The sequence below is a fragment of the Coregonus lavaretus genome (assembly GCF_964263955.1).
Source record: "Coregonus lavaretus genome assembly, contig: HAP1_SCAFFOLD_5625, whole genome shotgun sequence".
Lineage (NCBI taxonomy): Eukaryota > Metazoa > Chordata > Actinopteri > Salmoniformes > Salmonidae > Coregonus > Coregonus lavaretus.
In genome coordinates, this window is record NW_028164664.1 from 1 (window position 1) to 15,198 (window position 15,198).

At 42.3% G+C, this 15,198-nt stretch overlaps 2 protein-coding genes across 5 annotated transcripts; one reads left to right on the plus strand and one right to left on the minus strand.

Annotated features, from left to right (window-relative positions):
- The first annotated feature begins 2,749 nt into the window (after positions 1-2,749).
- Positions 2,750-4,830, plus strand: LOC311116799 (ecto-ADP-ribosyltransferase 4-like). 4 transcript variants are annotated; one of them, XM_084191834.1, is made up of 3 exons: positions 2,750-3,262; positions 3,514-3,607; positions 4,016-4,830. In XM_084191834.1, exons 2-3 carry the CDS (start codon positions 3,542-3,544, stop codon positions 4,775-4,777), a joined length of 828 nt encoding a protein of 275 aa, XP_084047960.1. In that variant the 5' UTR covers positions 2,750-3,262; positions 3,514-3,541; the 3' UTR covers positions 4,778-4,830. The 4 variants fall into 4 exon arrangements, with proteins under 4 accessions (XP_084047960.1, XP_084047962.1, XP_084047961.1 ...); XM_084191836.1 differs by having other exon boundaries at positions 4,025-4,830; XM_084191835.1 differs by having other exon boundaries at positions 2,751-3,262; positions 4,019-4,830.
- An 83-nt stretch (positions 4,831-4,913) lies between these two features.
- On the minus strand, positions 4,914-10,214 carry LOC311116797 (protein NLRC3-like). The gene is made up of 2 exons (XM_084191832.1): positions 10,043-10,214; positions 4,914-6,932 (listed from the first exon to the last, which is right to left on the minus strand). Exons 1-2 carry the CDS (start codon positions 10,119-10,121, stop codon positions 5,074-5,076), a joined length of 1,938 nt encoding a protein of 645 aa, XP_084047958.1. The 5' UTR covers positions 10,122-10,214; the 3' UTR covers positions 4,914-5,073.
- Between the last annotated feature and the right edge of the window lie 4,984 nt (positions 10,215-15,198).

The window sequence follows — 15,198 nt, forward strand, 5'->3', positions numbered from 1 at the left end:
TGTATTAACTGCACCTGTTTGAACTCGTTACCTGTATAAAAGACACCTGTCCACACACTCAATCAAACAGACTCCAACCTCTCCACAATGGCCAAGACCAGAGAGCTGTGTAAGGACATCAGGGATAACATTGTAGACCTGCACAAGGCTGGGATGGGCTACAGGACAATAGGGAAGCAGCTTGGTGAGAAGGCAACAACTGTTGGCGCAATTATTAGAAAATGGAAGAAGTTCAAGATGACGGTCAATCACCCTCGGTCTGGGGCTCCATGCAAGATCTCACCTCGTGGGGCATCAATGATCATGAGGAAGGTGAGGGATCAGCCCAGAACTACACGGCAGGACCTGGTCAATGACCTGAAGAGAGCTGGGACCACAGTCTCAAAGAAAACCATTAGTAACACACTACGCCGTCATGGATTAAAATCCTGCAGCGCACGCAAGGTCCCCCTGCTCAAGCCAGCGCATGTCCAGGCCCGTCTGAAGTTTGCCAATGACCATCTGGATGATCCAGATGAGGAATGGGAGAAGGTCATGTGGTCTGATGAGACAAAAATATAGCTTTTTGGTCTAAACTCCACTCGCCGTGTTTGGAGGAAGAAGAAGGATGAGTACAACCCCAAGAACACCATCCCAACCGTGAAGCATGGAGGTGGAAACATCATTCTTTGGCGATGCTTTTCTGCAAAGGGGACAGGACGACTGCACCATATTGAGGGGAGGATGGATGGGGCCATATATTGCGAGATTTTGGCCAACAACCTCCTTCCCTCAGTAAGAGCATTGAAGATGGGTCGTGGCTGGGTTTTCCAGCATGACAACGACCCGAAACACACAGCCAGGGCAACTAAGGAGTGGCTCCGTAAGAAGCATCTCAAGGTCCTGGAGTGGCCTAGCCAGTCTCCAGACCTGAACCCAATAGAAAATCTTTGGAGGGAGCTGAAAGTCCGTATTGCCCAGCAACAGCCCCGAAACCTGAAGGATCTGGAGAAGGTCTGTATGGAGGAGTGGGCCAAAATTCCTGCTGCAGTGTGTGCAAACCTGGTCAAGACCTACAGGAAACGTATGATCTCTGTAATTGCAAACAAAGGTTTCTGTACCAAATATTAAGTTCTGCTTTTCTGATGTATCAAATACTTATGTCATGCAATAAAATGCAAATTAATTACTTAAAAATCATACAATGTGATTTTCTGAATTTTTGTTTTAGATTCCGTCTCTCACAATTGAAGTGTACCAATGATAAAAATTACAGACCTCTACATGCTTTGTAAGTAGGAAAACCTGCAAAATCGGCAGTGTATCAAATACTTGTTCTCCCCACTGTATATTGAAGTTATATGACTGTATTATCCAATATGCTCTCCTTCTGCATGATAATGTCCTGTCAGTTGGAGGAGATTCAAGTCTAGCTGTTATTACCTCTCTTATGAGAAAAAAACCTGGAGTCAGAGAAGAGCATAATGTAATAATAGAGGAGCGGACCTTGTGATCATAAACAGTAGAGACAAACAGGTGAGAGAGAAGGTGAAAGAAAGGTAGAGAGACAGATACAGACAGACAGAGATAATAAACATACTAACTATGTTTTCCCCAGGTGTTTCTGAATAAATTGGCTAATAGTCGGAAGTTCTGGGTTAGTCTGACTGAGTCAGTGAAGGAAGGGATCTGGAAATGGGTAAATGGAACAACTCTAACTGCAACACAGTGAGTAAAATACAGATGGATCTTGTAGATACTTGGTTCTTGTACTAAATGCTGAAGACTTAATATAATGTCCCTCTAAACTTGTTGGTTCTTAGGTTCTGGAGACAAGGACAGCCAAATAATCATCTGGGTAGTGAGGATTGTGTGGTCTTTAACAGTTGTAATTATTCACCCTACTTGGGATGTATTCAGTCATGGAGTGACAAGCCTTGCTCACAGACTAATCAACGGGTATGAGAGAATATGAGAGAATCCTTTCACTAAACAAACATATAATGCAAATGTCCTTTTGAGTTAGCAATAGCTTTAGCCTAGATTCTTGACAAAAATCTAATTGATATAATATCTTAATAATCAAAATTAGTACATTTGATTTTGGTGTTATTGATGTAATAGAATGGCAATTAGTAGTGCAATTGTAATATTATAGCTAATTACATTTACATATACATTTTAGTCATTTAGCAGACGCTCTTATCCAGAGCGACTTACAGTTAGTGAATACATATTTTTTTATACTGGCCCCCCGTGGGAATGTAGTATGTACAAGTCAAATGCACAATCTTTAAACAATAATTTAGTTAATATGATAATATCAAACACATACACTGAGTGTACAAAACATTATGAACAACACAATTGATTGGCTCAAATGCATTAAGAAGGAAAGAAATTCCACAAATTAACTTTTAAGAAGGCACACCTGGTAACTGAAATGCATTCCATGTTACTACCTCATGAAGCTGCTTGAGAGAATGCCAAGAGTGTGCAAAGCTGTCATCAAGGCAAAGGGTGGTTATTTGAAGAATCTCAAATATAAAATATATTTTGATTTGTTTAACACTTTTTTGGTTACTACATGACTCCATATGTGTTATTTCATAGCTCTGATGTCTTCACTATTATTTTACAATGTAAACATTTTTAAAAATAAAGAAAAACCCTTGAATGAGTAGGTGTGTCCAAACTTTTGACTGGTACTGTTTGTACTCTGTCACCATATAAAATACACACAATGATTTAAACATTTTGCTAATTAATTTATGGCATGTACAATATATATTTTTTCTGGCCTTTGGGAAACCAACTCACAAGGATTGGGAGAGAGTGAGTGTGGGTAATGTTGGCCAATTCATGTGTGGGTGTAGAGTTGAGGGTCAGTGCACGCTGGGTCAAACAGTAGTTGAAACTAAATAGTCTGCTTTCCTTCATCTGAATTGACATGGGTAAAAAACAGAACTGCTGAAAGCAAATACATCCACAATATTACTTTCACCTATCCCATGTTTCAGATCAGTGCATTTGAAGCAGAGGAGAGGAAGCCACTGATGACTATTGAGATACACCCAGTGAAGGAAGTTGGCTTCAAGAGAGAGTTTGTATCTGTGGGTAGTCTACACTAACGTTCGAACCAGCACAAGTTCAGATCATTCATTTATTTTACAGTGATTTCTGTGAAGCCATTTGTCTCAGAGCCTGACTTAACAGGATAGACCTAAACTGTCAGCTAAAACTATCTGGGACTGGGACTGGACAAAGAGAGGACAGAGATCCGGTAAGGACACACATTTGATGGCACACACACACAAATGGATAATAATATTTTTCAATGATCTGTTTTAAAGTCAATTTGAAAGTCAACTGAATTATATGCACATTAGTTTGTGTTTCAATTCCACATTAGGTGATCAACCTCATGTTCTAGCAGTTATTACTGACTGACCAAGATGCATCAGTCATATTGCTTCATTGTAAAAATACCACTATTAGGAAATCAGTGATTATTTTTCAACACTCTGTCAACAGGTTGTTTTGCTGTCAACCTGCATTAATTATGAAATACTTGACAGGAGACCTGTTGCTCTTGGCAACAATGCTCACCACAGTCAACAGTGCAGAGGTGGGTGACCCCAGTTGTACATATTATTTGAATATATTGGTGACAGAATTTACAGGATGCCAGAGTTTTATATTTATATATGTAACCATTTACAGTATATATATTCTAACACTGTACAGCTGTCTTCAGCAGTGCCAGAATGATTCTAACATTGTATAGCTGTCCTCGGCAGTGCCAGAATGATTGTAACACTGTATAGCTTTCCTCAGCAGTGCCAGAATGATTATAATGCTGTATAGCTGTCCTCAGCAGTGCCATAATGATTCTAACATTGTATAGCTGTCCTCGGCAGTGCCAGAATGATTCTAACACTGTATAACTTTCCTCAGCAGTGCCAGAATGTTCTAACATTGTATAGCTGTCCTCGGCAGTGCCATAATAATTCTAATGTTGTATAGCTGTCCTCAGCAGTGTCAGTGCCAGTGTGACGAGGTGCGGTTGAACATAGAACCGAGCTCGGTGGACGACCGCTACCCGACGTGCAGGGAGGAGATGATGGGGAACATCACCGCGGGCGACCTGCTGACCAGGGAACGCCAGGCCACCCCCTCTTTCTCCACTGCCTGGTCACAAGCTGAACGCTGCAATATGACCGTGGCGAACCTCACCGACCTCCATGTCACAGCGCTGACCCTCTACACAAACACATACAACCGCACCTTCCCTTTGATCTTCGATGTGGATGCCAGATCCCTGGGCCCCAACGCCAAAGTCTACTGCCGGTACTTCCTGTTTAAGTCCCTCCACTTCCTGCTGACTGACGCCCTGCGGCTCCTGAGGGGGCAGGATGAGGTGGAGGCAGAGTCGGGGCAGGATGGGAAGGGCTGCCTACTGGTGTACGCTGACAGCGGGCGCAGGGACAACTTGCGAGGGGAGGTGGGGGATCAGGTGCGCACCGGGCATTTCGTCCTGGCATCCACGCGGCGGTACAGCTCCAGCTTTGACCTGACCATCCGGACGTGCCACGGGCACCTGCTGCCCCGCTCGCACTCGCGCCACTGTCGCTCTTCTTCAGGCCTCAATGTGCTGGTGCCACCCTACGAGCTGTTCAGGGTGGTGGCGGTAAAGAGGGTACCTAACAAATGGGGAGGTGCCCTGAAGTGGCACTTCTACCTGGAGTCCATTGGCACTATGACCAACCTCAACTGCGCTATGACTTCTGCCGTGTGAATGACAAGTCAGTTTGTACAAAGCAAATAAAGTTTGTTTGTTTGAAGAATCGATTAATTGATTGATTTCAATATTTTTCTGTAGACACTACTACCCTCTACTCAGAACCATAAACATGGATTGCAATCATCCCTTTTTTTCTCTCTCTACATATAAAACCCTCAAACCTACCTTCCTAATGCACCTATACATCTCTCTAAACTCTAAAGTCTCTGCAGTGGCAATTTGGTAGATGTGGCAGTACAGTCCGTGCTGATGTCTCTCTAGAAGACCATTCATACAGCAGTGATATCTTTCTAGTAGACCTGCCAGTGTCTGTCTCCCAGTACGGTCTGCATCCTCCAAAAGCCCCACATGCTCATCCGGCGTGTCCAACTCAAACGTTCCATCTCCCTAAACACTTCCCTCTCCAACTCCCCTCCTGCCCAAAGCATGTCCGCCAGCTCCCAGCATTGGTCGGGCTCCAACAGGAACCCCCACCGGGACTCGGAGGCCAGGTAGTATCGGACCTCACTGCCCAGCGAGGCATCCCACAGCTCCCGCAGACCGCGGAAAAGCGCCAGGGTGGTCTGAGGGTAAGGCTCAGCCTTGATTGCCTGCTTGATGTACTCCGCCATGATCTCCGTGATCCCCTCTGAGCCTGTGACCTTTAGACTTTTCCCTAGACATGCTAGATCTAAGAGAGTCTGGTTGGGTGTTGTTGAGAGGCCAAGGAGGAAGCACAGGAAGAGGTCATAAGTTCCGTGCGTATTTCGTAAAACCCTGTCCACGGAGCATCTGTGGAGGTCTAAAAGGGTTGCTTTCCTGAACGTCCCTTTCAATCGACCAAAGAGTGTAGTACGGTGGAGTAGTAGGTTTCTCCTTTTGTTTGTGTAGGTGAGAAACACGTGCAGAGCAGCTAGGTAGTCTTGAATACCCGTGTACGTAAAGCGGTACATTTCCTCCAGGTACATCTCACACCTTGCGATGAGCGGGCTACACAACCTGTGGAATGTGGAACTTTTGGAGATGTCGATTCCGTGTTCCTTCACATCGCTCTTGCTGAATATGATACTTCCTCTCTCCAGTTGTAGAAAAGCCAGCTTCCCTAGCTTACGAACAACCTCTCTGATTGATTCTGAGTGTTCACCATTTAGATCGTTCTTTAAACCGATCTGAACAAGCAAAAAATGAGTGTATAGTTGCGTCAGAGTGTCTATCTCAACACGCTCTCCCTCCTCAGTGTTTTCTAAAATGGCCGCCAACATCTCACAGCACAACGGTGTCTGGCACAGGACGCAGAGGTTCCGTGATGACTCTAGGGCAATAGCTTTCATGACTAGGGCGATAGCTTTGTGCACCAGACTCTGATCGCCAAACCTCTTTCTAAAGAACTCCCTCTTCTGGGGGTCGTCAAACCCCCGTATCTCCGTCAAGCACCGTTGTTGGGGGAGGAAGTCGATGGGGATGAAACTGGCGGCCGCAGGCCTGGTGATCACCCAGACGTAGGCGGAGGGAAGAAGCAGCTGACACCACATGAGGTTTGCTAGGAGGACGGGCAAAGGCATCTCCTTATTGATGTCAGACTCCACCGATAAGCTATTAAAGTCCACATGGAAGTTGAATTGGTCCAAACCATCCAAGATGAAGACCATCTTCGACCGACTCAGGTCCAAACTGGGGGTCTCGCTCACTGACGTCATGGATGAGTGGAAGTGGCTGATGAGGCCACTCAGACTGAAGCGCCGGTCTATCAGCCAATTGAGTTCACTGAAGGGAAAGACAAACATGAAGTCGACGTCCTGATTGGCTCTGTCCTCTGCCCAGTTCAAAATAAACTTCTGGACACTCGCCGTCTTCCCTGAGCCCGCGGGTCCCTTTGTCAGGACGGTTTTTACTTGAGGCCGATCCGGAGATAGCGGCGGTTTGAAGATGTCGTCAAGCTTGATTGCTACTTCCTCATTGGCAGTGGGCATATCTGATGGTGGCCTTACGGGTCGCACAGCAGCATGCCTATCGTCGTGCCATTGGACATTGCCCTCGGTGATGAGGAGTTCCACGTAGGCGTGTGTGAGGCAGTGGCTCCGCACTTCTTGTCCTGATGGGGTTCCACCACACAATGACGCGCACCTCCCTCTTAGCTCTGATTGGAGCTTCTCTCTGACTCCTCTTACTGCTGGGACACACACAGAGAGAGAGAGAGAGAGAGAGAGAGAGAGAGAGAGAGAGAGAGAGAGAGAGAGAGAGAGAGAGAGAGAGAGAGAGAGAGAGAGAGAGAGAGAGAGAGAGAGAATTCAGATTAAATTGTTTAGGCTTTTTGCATGTATGCTCATGTATGTATGCCTATAAGAGAGAAACATTCTGAATGAAACTAAATCTATTCTAGTGAACTTAGCTCTAAATGTTGTGTGCACAGCGAGATGAGCTACTGAAGCAATGTCAACAGTTGAAGTCGGAAGTTTACATATGCAGGTACACCTCCAATTGACTCAAATGACGTCAATTAGCCTATCAGAAATACACTTAAACTCAGTTTTTCACAATTCCTGACATTTAATCCTAGTAAAAAGTCCCTGTCTTAGGTCAGTTAGGATCACCACTTTATTTTAAGAATGTGAAATGTCACAATAATAGTAGAGAGAATGATTTATTTCAGCTTTTATTTCTTTCATCACATTCCCAGTGGGTCAGAAGTTTACATACACTCAATTAGTATTTGGTAGCATTGCCTTTAAATTGTTTAACTTAGGTCAAACGTTTCGGGTAGCCTTCCACAAGCTTCCCACAAAAAGTTGGGTGAATTTTGGCCCATTTCTCCTGACAGAGCTGGTGTAACTGAGTCAGGTTTGTAGGCCTCCTTGCTCACACACGCTTTTTCAGTTCTGCCCACAGATTTTCTTTAGGATTGAGGTCAGGGCTTTGTGATGGCCACTCCAATACTTTGACTTTGTTGTCCTTAAGCTATTTTGCTTTGGAAGTATGCATGAGGTCATTGTGCATTTGGAAGACCCATTTGCGACCAAGCTTTCTTCCTGACTTATGTCTTGAGATGTTGCTTCAATATATCCACATAATTTTCCTTCCTCATGATGCCATCTATTTTGTGAAGTGCACCAGTCCCTCCTGCAGCAAAGCACCCCAACAGCATGATGCTGCCACCCCCGTGCTTCACGGTTGGGATGGTGTTCTTCGGCTTGCAAGAACCCCCTTTTTCCTCCAAACATAACAATGGTCATTATGGCCAAACAGTTCTATTTTTGTTTCATCAGACCAGAGGACATTTCTCCAAAAAGTAAGATATTTGTCCCCATGTGCAGTTGCAAACCATAGTCTGTTTTTTTTTACTGCCGTTTTGGAGCAGTGGCTTCTTCCTTGTTGAGCGGCCTTTCAGGTTATGTCGATATAGGACTTGTTTTACTGTGGATATAGATACTTTTGTACCTGTTTCCTCCAGCATATTCACAAGGTCCTTTGCTGTTGTTCTGGGATTGATTTGCACTTTTCGCACCAAAGCACATTAATCTCTAGGAGACAGAACGCGTCTCCTTCCTGAGCGGTATGACGGCTGCGTGGTCCCATGGTGTTTATACTTGCGTACTATTGTTTGTACAGATGAACGTGGTACCTTCAGCTGTTTGGAAATTTCTCCCAAGGATGAACCAGACTTGTGGAGGTCTACACATTTTTTCTGAGGTCTTGGCTTATTTCTTTTGATTTTCCCATGATGTCAAGCAAAGAGGCACTGAGTTTGAAGATAGGCCTTGAAATACATCCACAGGTACACCTCCAATTGACTCAAATGATGTCAATTAGCCTATGAGAAGCTTCTAAAGCCATGACATCATTTTCTGGAATTTTCCAAGCTGTTTAAAGGCACAGTCAACTTAGTGTATGTAAACTTCTGACCCACTGGAATTGTGATACAGTGAATTATAAGTGAAATAATCTGTCTGTAAACAATTGTTGGAAAAATTACTTGTGTCATGCACAAAGTAGATGTCCTAACCGACTTGCCAAAACTATAGTTTGTTAACAAGAAATTTGTGGAGTGGTTGAAAAACGAGTTTTAATGACTCCAACCTAAGTGTATGTAAACCTCCGACTTCAATTGTGATTCAGTATATACAGAGCATTCGGAAAATATTCAGACCCCTTTACTTTTTCCACATTTTGTTACGTTACAGCCTTATTCTAAAATTGATTAATTTTTTATTTTTTTTCCCCTGATCAATCTACACACAATACCACATAATGACAAAGCAAAAACAGGTTTCAGAAATTTTGCACATAAAAAATAAAAAAAACGAATGTGATGTTACCACCACCATGCTTCTCTGTAGGAATGGTGCCAGATTTCCTCCAGACGTGATGCTTGGAATTCAGGCCAAAGACTTCAATCTTGGTTTCATCAGCCCAGAGAATGTTGTTTCTCATGGTCTGAGAGTCTGTAGGTGCCTTTTGGCAAACTCCAAGCGGGCTGTCATGTGCCTTTTACTGAGGAGTGGCTTCCGTCTGGCCATTCTAGCATAAAGGCCTGATTGGTGGAGTGCTGCAGAGATGGTTGTCTTTCTGGAAGGTTCTCCCATCTACACAGAGGAACTCTGGAGCTCTTTCAGAGTGACCATCAGGCTCTTGGTCACCTCCCTGACCAAGGCCCTTCTCCCCCGATTGCTCAGTTTGGCCAGGCGGCCAGCACTACGAAGAGTCTTGTTGGTTCCAAACTAATTACATTTAAGAATGATGGAGGCCACTGTGTTCTTTGGGGACCTTCAATGCTGCAGACATGTTTTGGTACCCTTCCCCAGATCTGTGCCTCAACACAATCTTGTCTTGGAGCTCTACCGATAATTCCTTCGACCTCATGGCTTGGTTTTTGCTCTGACATGCACTGTCAACTGTGGGACCTTATATAGACAGGTGTGTGCCTTCCAAATCATGTCCAATCAATTGAATTTACCACAGGTGGACTCCAGTCAAGTTGTAGAAACATCTCAAGGATGATCAATGGAAACAGGATGCACCTGATCTCAATTTTGAGTCTCATAGTAAAGGGTCTGAATACTTATGTAAATAAGGTATTTCTGTTTTTAAAATGTCTAAAATCTTGTTTTCGCTTTGTCATTATGGGGAATTGTGTGTAGATTGATGATGGAAAACAATTATTTAGTCCATTTTAGAATAAGGCTGTAACGTAACAAAATGTGGAAAAAGTAAAGAGGTCTGAATACTTTCCGAATGCACTGTAAGTCCAGGCTTATGAAAATCATGAGGAGATACAGTACTTACACTCGCTTCTCTGAGTAAGGGCTGTACGTTCTCCCTCGGTGTCTGGCAGGGTCGCCCCCTGTTGGCCAGAATCCTCCATCGCAGTCTGAGCCAGGCTGATGTCACAATCTGTGGGGTTGGACTGGAATACACTTGTGATTTTCTCCCAGAAGAGATTCACAGCAGGGTTGTTTTCAATTCAGCATGCTCTTGAATATAGGGTGGGAGTCATGTTCTGGCTGTTAAATGTGCTAAAATGGGAATACAATAGACATTTCTACTTTCAAATGGTACCTCAAAGATGGTTGGAGGGCCACACACATATCAGAGAATGCTGACTTGAATGGGAATATCAGTTGTTTAAAATTATACTGTCAATCTTCCATAGGAAACAGGGTTGGGCTCAATTCAGAATTGAATTGAGAATGCCTCATCAATTCCAATTAAATTATTGAATTAAAATTTAATTCTAATCGAAGTAGTAAACAGGATAAGGAATTGAATTAAAAGGAAATATAATTGAATTCAGTGAAATAAAAATGCCTCTTCTATTCTACAGTGCCCTCCACTAATATTGGCACACTTGGTAAATGTGAGCAAAACATTTATTGTTTATCTTCTAGGTCTTTCATTCAAAAATATTAACCAAAATCTAACATTGAAGTAAAGTAAAATAATTGAAAGAAAATGTTTATTATTATCATAAAACAAATATTTTTCTCAAATATATGTGTGCCACAATTATTGGCACTCCTTCATTCAATACTTTGTGCAACTTCTCTTTGCCAAGATAACAGCTCTGAGTCTTCTCCTATAATGCGTAATGAGGTTGGAGAACACATGGCAAGGGATCTGAGACCATTCCTCCATACAGAATCTCTCTAGATACTTCAGATTCCAAGGTCTACGCTTGTGGACTCTCCTCTTCAGCTCATCCCACAGGTTTTCTATGGGGTTTAGGTCAGGGGACTGGGATGGCCATGGCAAAACCTTGATTCTGTGGTCAGTGAACTATTTTTGTGTTGATTTTGAGGTGTGCTTTGGATCATTGTCCTGCTGGAAGATCCACCATGGCCCAGTTTAAGCTTCCTAGCAGAGGCACTCAGGTTTTGATTTAATATCTGCTGGTACTTGATGGAGTCCATGAAACCATGTATCCTAACAAGTTGTCCAGGGCCTTTGAAAGAAAAACAGCCCCACAACATAAAGATCCACCACCATACTTCACAGTGAGGATGAGGAACTTTTCTGCATGGCTACCTTTCTGTCTATGACAACCCCACCTCTGGTGTCTGTTTCCAAAAAGCTATATTTTGGTCTCATCTAACCATAGAACCCGGTCCCATTGAAAGATTCAATAACGTTTGGCAAAATGTAGGCACTTGAGTTTGTTGTTTGATGACAGCAATGGCTTTTTTTATGGCAACCCTCCCAAACAACTTGTGGTTATGTAGGTGGCATCTGATCGTAGTTTTGGAGACAAAACCCAACTAACGTCTGCAATTCTCCAGCTGTGATCCTTGGAGATTTTTGGGCCACTCGAACCATCCTCCTCACGGTGCGTGGGGTCAATATAAACACACGTCCATCCAGGCCGATTGTTAACATCTCCAGTTGCTTTACACTTCTTAATTATTGCCCTGATAGTGGAAATGGGCATTTTCAACCATTGAGCTATTTTCTCATAGCCATTTCCTGATTTATGCAGCTCAACAACCTTTTGTCGCACATCATTAATGTATTCTCGGGTATTTCCCATAGTGATGGATGACTACGGGAGCTTGGCCTTTGTGTCACCTAATATTTATACCCCAGTGAATCAGGAAGTCATGGCTTGCCACTTAAGTGTTCCTAATCACTCAGGTGAACTTAAAAATGTAAAATATGAATGGGAATATACTTCAGTTAGATTTTACTCATAAAAATGTCAAGGGGTGCCAATAATTGTGGAACACATGTTTCGGAGAAAAATATTTATTTCACATTTATCAAAAATCATTTTACTTCAATTAAAGATTCAATTTTTGTGAATATTTTGAATGAAAGACCAAGAGGATAAACAGCAAAAAAAAAAATCACAGCCTGTTTTGCTCATATTTACCAAGGGTGCCAATATTAGTGGAGGGCACATTGGGTGTAGTCTATGCAAATATACTTGTACATAAAACATCAAACATGTCATTATATACACGCATATAAAATATTGTTGAAACAATAGATTTTCAGGACAAACTCTTAAAATGAATGATCAAGGAAAACAACACCTGCATGTGAATATTCTAAGTTATTATATTTAATTATCACTTACGTTTCGTTCAGTATGGGGAAAATACTACATTTCCCAGAATACATTAGTTTAACCCACAAATTGACCCTGGCCTGAGGCCTTCAAAAAGAAGCCAAACAAATTTGGTGGAAGTATAATTAGTTGGCTATTATAAGCGCTAAGGTTAAAAGAGTATATGAACATTGTTTCCAGAGAAAAGTGATATATTCGTTGGTATCTGGAAGTGTGATCTGTCCGATTCAATGAAACGCTCATGTTTTATAACGGAGTGGAATTTATTTTAGTTGCACCAGAGAGGAAGAGGCGAAGCGAGAGGTTTACTCCGCCCACAGAATATAAGCCCAAGAAGTGAGAACATTTTGTATTGAGGTCAATGAAAGTGTTGAATTTGGTCGACAAAAAATGTAATTGCTAATTTGCTACGTGAGACTTATATGATTGAATAGAAGTTTGCTGCTGCCCATGCTGTCACATATTCTATAATGGTACAGATACAAAGATGGGTCCTCTATCTATCTCCTTGGCCTGTTGGTCACACATGCATCTACCCTCCCATTGGATAGAATGGTCCCACCTGATCTAGCCTCCTCCCACCTGTCTTCCATGTTTGAGGACATGCATTTCCATTGTTAAGAGTGTTCACTTGACTATCTTGTCAATATAATAGACAATCTTGAATTGCTCTGAATTAAATTCTACTTCCTGTTACTCAAACTGAAATTCGACATTTTATAGAGGGTGTAAGGGTGTGGTGAATTTCAACTCATGAGTTGAATGGAACTGAATTCCAAAATTCTGAATTGAGCCCAACCCTGATTCACAGCTAATAGGACAAAACTGAGATGCAACAGAAGATCGGATAAATGCCATGCATGAACTTCTTTGCACCCTTTTCATTGTAAACCTGAGTCTAAGCCTTGGGGGATAGTTTTTAGCTCAAACCATTCGGACTAGATAGACGATTTTGTGAAAAGTAACTTGTCGGTGTCCTCTCATGTCTGGCAAACAAAGGCACTGACAAGCGCTTATCTACCACATATGCGAATGGCCGATACAATCAGATTCAGTGGAATGAGAAGCAGCCCATGCAAATAAACAGAAAGTCTCTAGCATTAACACAAGGTGGGCTTTCTCAATTGGATTTGCTCAACCCCTGCTTGCTCTCTCCGCCGTCCTCTCTGGGCTTTTGACAAAGGTCAAAGGTAATCAAGGAGAGGCGGCGAGGAGATGGAAAGTGGACGAAAATGCGCTTGTATGAAATGAGACTTCTTCAATCGCGCGTTATCAGGCAAATGGAATCCCAAAATAAATGTATAAAGTGATTTAAAATGAATCTAGATAGATGTCTCAGACATTTTATAAATAGAACGTTTTTTAAATGTTTGCATGGTTTACTCCGTCGAGAAAAAAATTGCTGATTAAAATGGGGTGTGGCAGATTTCTAAACTCTTCCGAGAAGGACTCGGGTAGGGTACACATGTGCATCCTCGGCAAAAGGAGAGTATCAAGGAGGGGAAGACGTCTTCCGTTTGCTTACTAATGAGTTGACATTCTCCTTGACCACATCAGTTTCCGGGTCACAGAGGACAGACTTTTGCCCAAATGAGAAAAGGCAGGGTTTTATTAAATGAAACGTGATGACGCCACCAACGTCCGGCACGGACATCGACCTCTGATAGTTCCTCATTCCTCATTCACAGCAGCCATACCTCTCTATCTGCCATTGAACCCAGTCTTGTTCATTTTCTTAAATTAAATACCATGACTGTTTTCTTATTAGCTGGGATTGTAATTTGAAATGTCTGATACAACAAACTTTGGTGATATCGTTATCAACCTACTGCATAACCCAAAAAATTAAAATAAATGTGTATGCAGGGTGTGCTATTAGCTTGCTCACACTCTTTAAGAAAGACTGATAGAATAGCTAGCATAGCTAGCCATCGCTAGCATTCACTGGTTGAAGTTGAAGTAACTTTTGAGTGTAATGGAGTGGACTATTACATGAATATATGTCAAAAACGCATCTTTTGACTAATGGGTAAAATAGTATGTTAATTGTGTAGATACTCCTCTAGGAAAACCAATGGTACAAACCCATGTCTCTATCATAATCCATTCAAAAGTGTTTACCCTTCGGGATAGCCAAAATTATGGTGACTAAATCAGTGGAGGCCAGAGAAAGAAAGTGGCCAAAAATCTGGTAAATAGCATTGTGACAGCTAGGCTGGATGCTGTGCGAGAATTAAGGCTCACTGTTGAACTCGTCATCTTTCTTGTCGAATCTGGAGGACATAAAACAATATACAGGTAATATAGATATCGATTTTGAGACATGACGTGATGTAATATTTTCATATTTTAGTACAAAAACAAGCATATCCGTGTGAAATGTCTTTTACATTTATTTCAGCTGGTTTCATGTTAATGTAGCTTTTTGCGACCAGCGGAAACAACTTTGTAGAGGACCACCACACCTCAAAAGTTACTGCGAGAAAGCGCCACCGCTCTGTCAACAGAGTTCGGTGCTTATTATCTGATGCATGAAGTTACGAAATCCGACTTTAAAAAATAAATAATAATATTAATGATATGTTAGAAAAAGACCACACTGAACGATTCACAACATGAATAATCATATTTGTCTTGGTCAAATGTATTTTATACCGTAAGGAAGTTAAATTTCATCACCAAAGCGCGTTTTCACCCACTCAGGGTAGATAGACGGGACCTATAATCCAGTTATAATACAAAAAGTGTAAACTAACTATGTGTGTCGTTATTTCTTGAATTCAGGCTTGGATGAACTGCTTTCAACGGGGAAACATTTCTTCCGTACCCCACTTCCGTGGTTTTATTTGAAAACGTCACTTCGTGTAGCTATGCTATA

Bases quoted from the DNA above. Each gene is read 5' to 3' on its own strand.
- LOC311116799 (XM_084191834.1), top strand. From the start codon at position 3,542: ATGAAATACTTGACAGGAGACCTGTTGCTCTTGGCAACAATGCTCACC. The intron at 3,608-4,015 runs GTGGGTGACCCC...AGCTGTCCTCAG, and splicing joins CCACAGTCAACAGTGCAGAG to CAGTGTCAGTGCCAGTGTGA.
- LOC311116797 (XM_084191832.1), bottom strand. From the start codon at position 10,121: ATGGAGGATTCTGGCCAACAGGGGGCGACCCTGCCAGACACCGAGGGA. The intron at 6,933-10,042 runs GTAAGTACTGTA...TGTGTGTCCCAG, and splicing joins CCTTACTCAGAGAAGCGAGT to CAGTAAGAGGAGTCAGAGAG.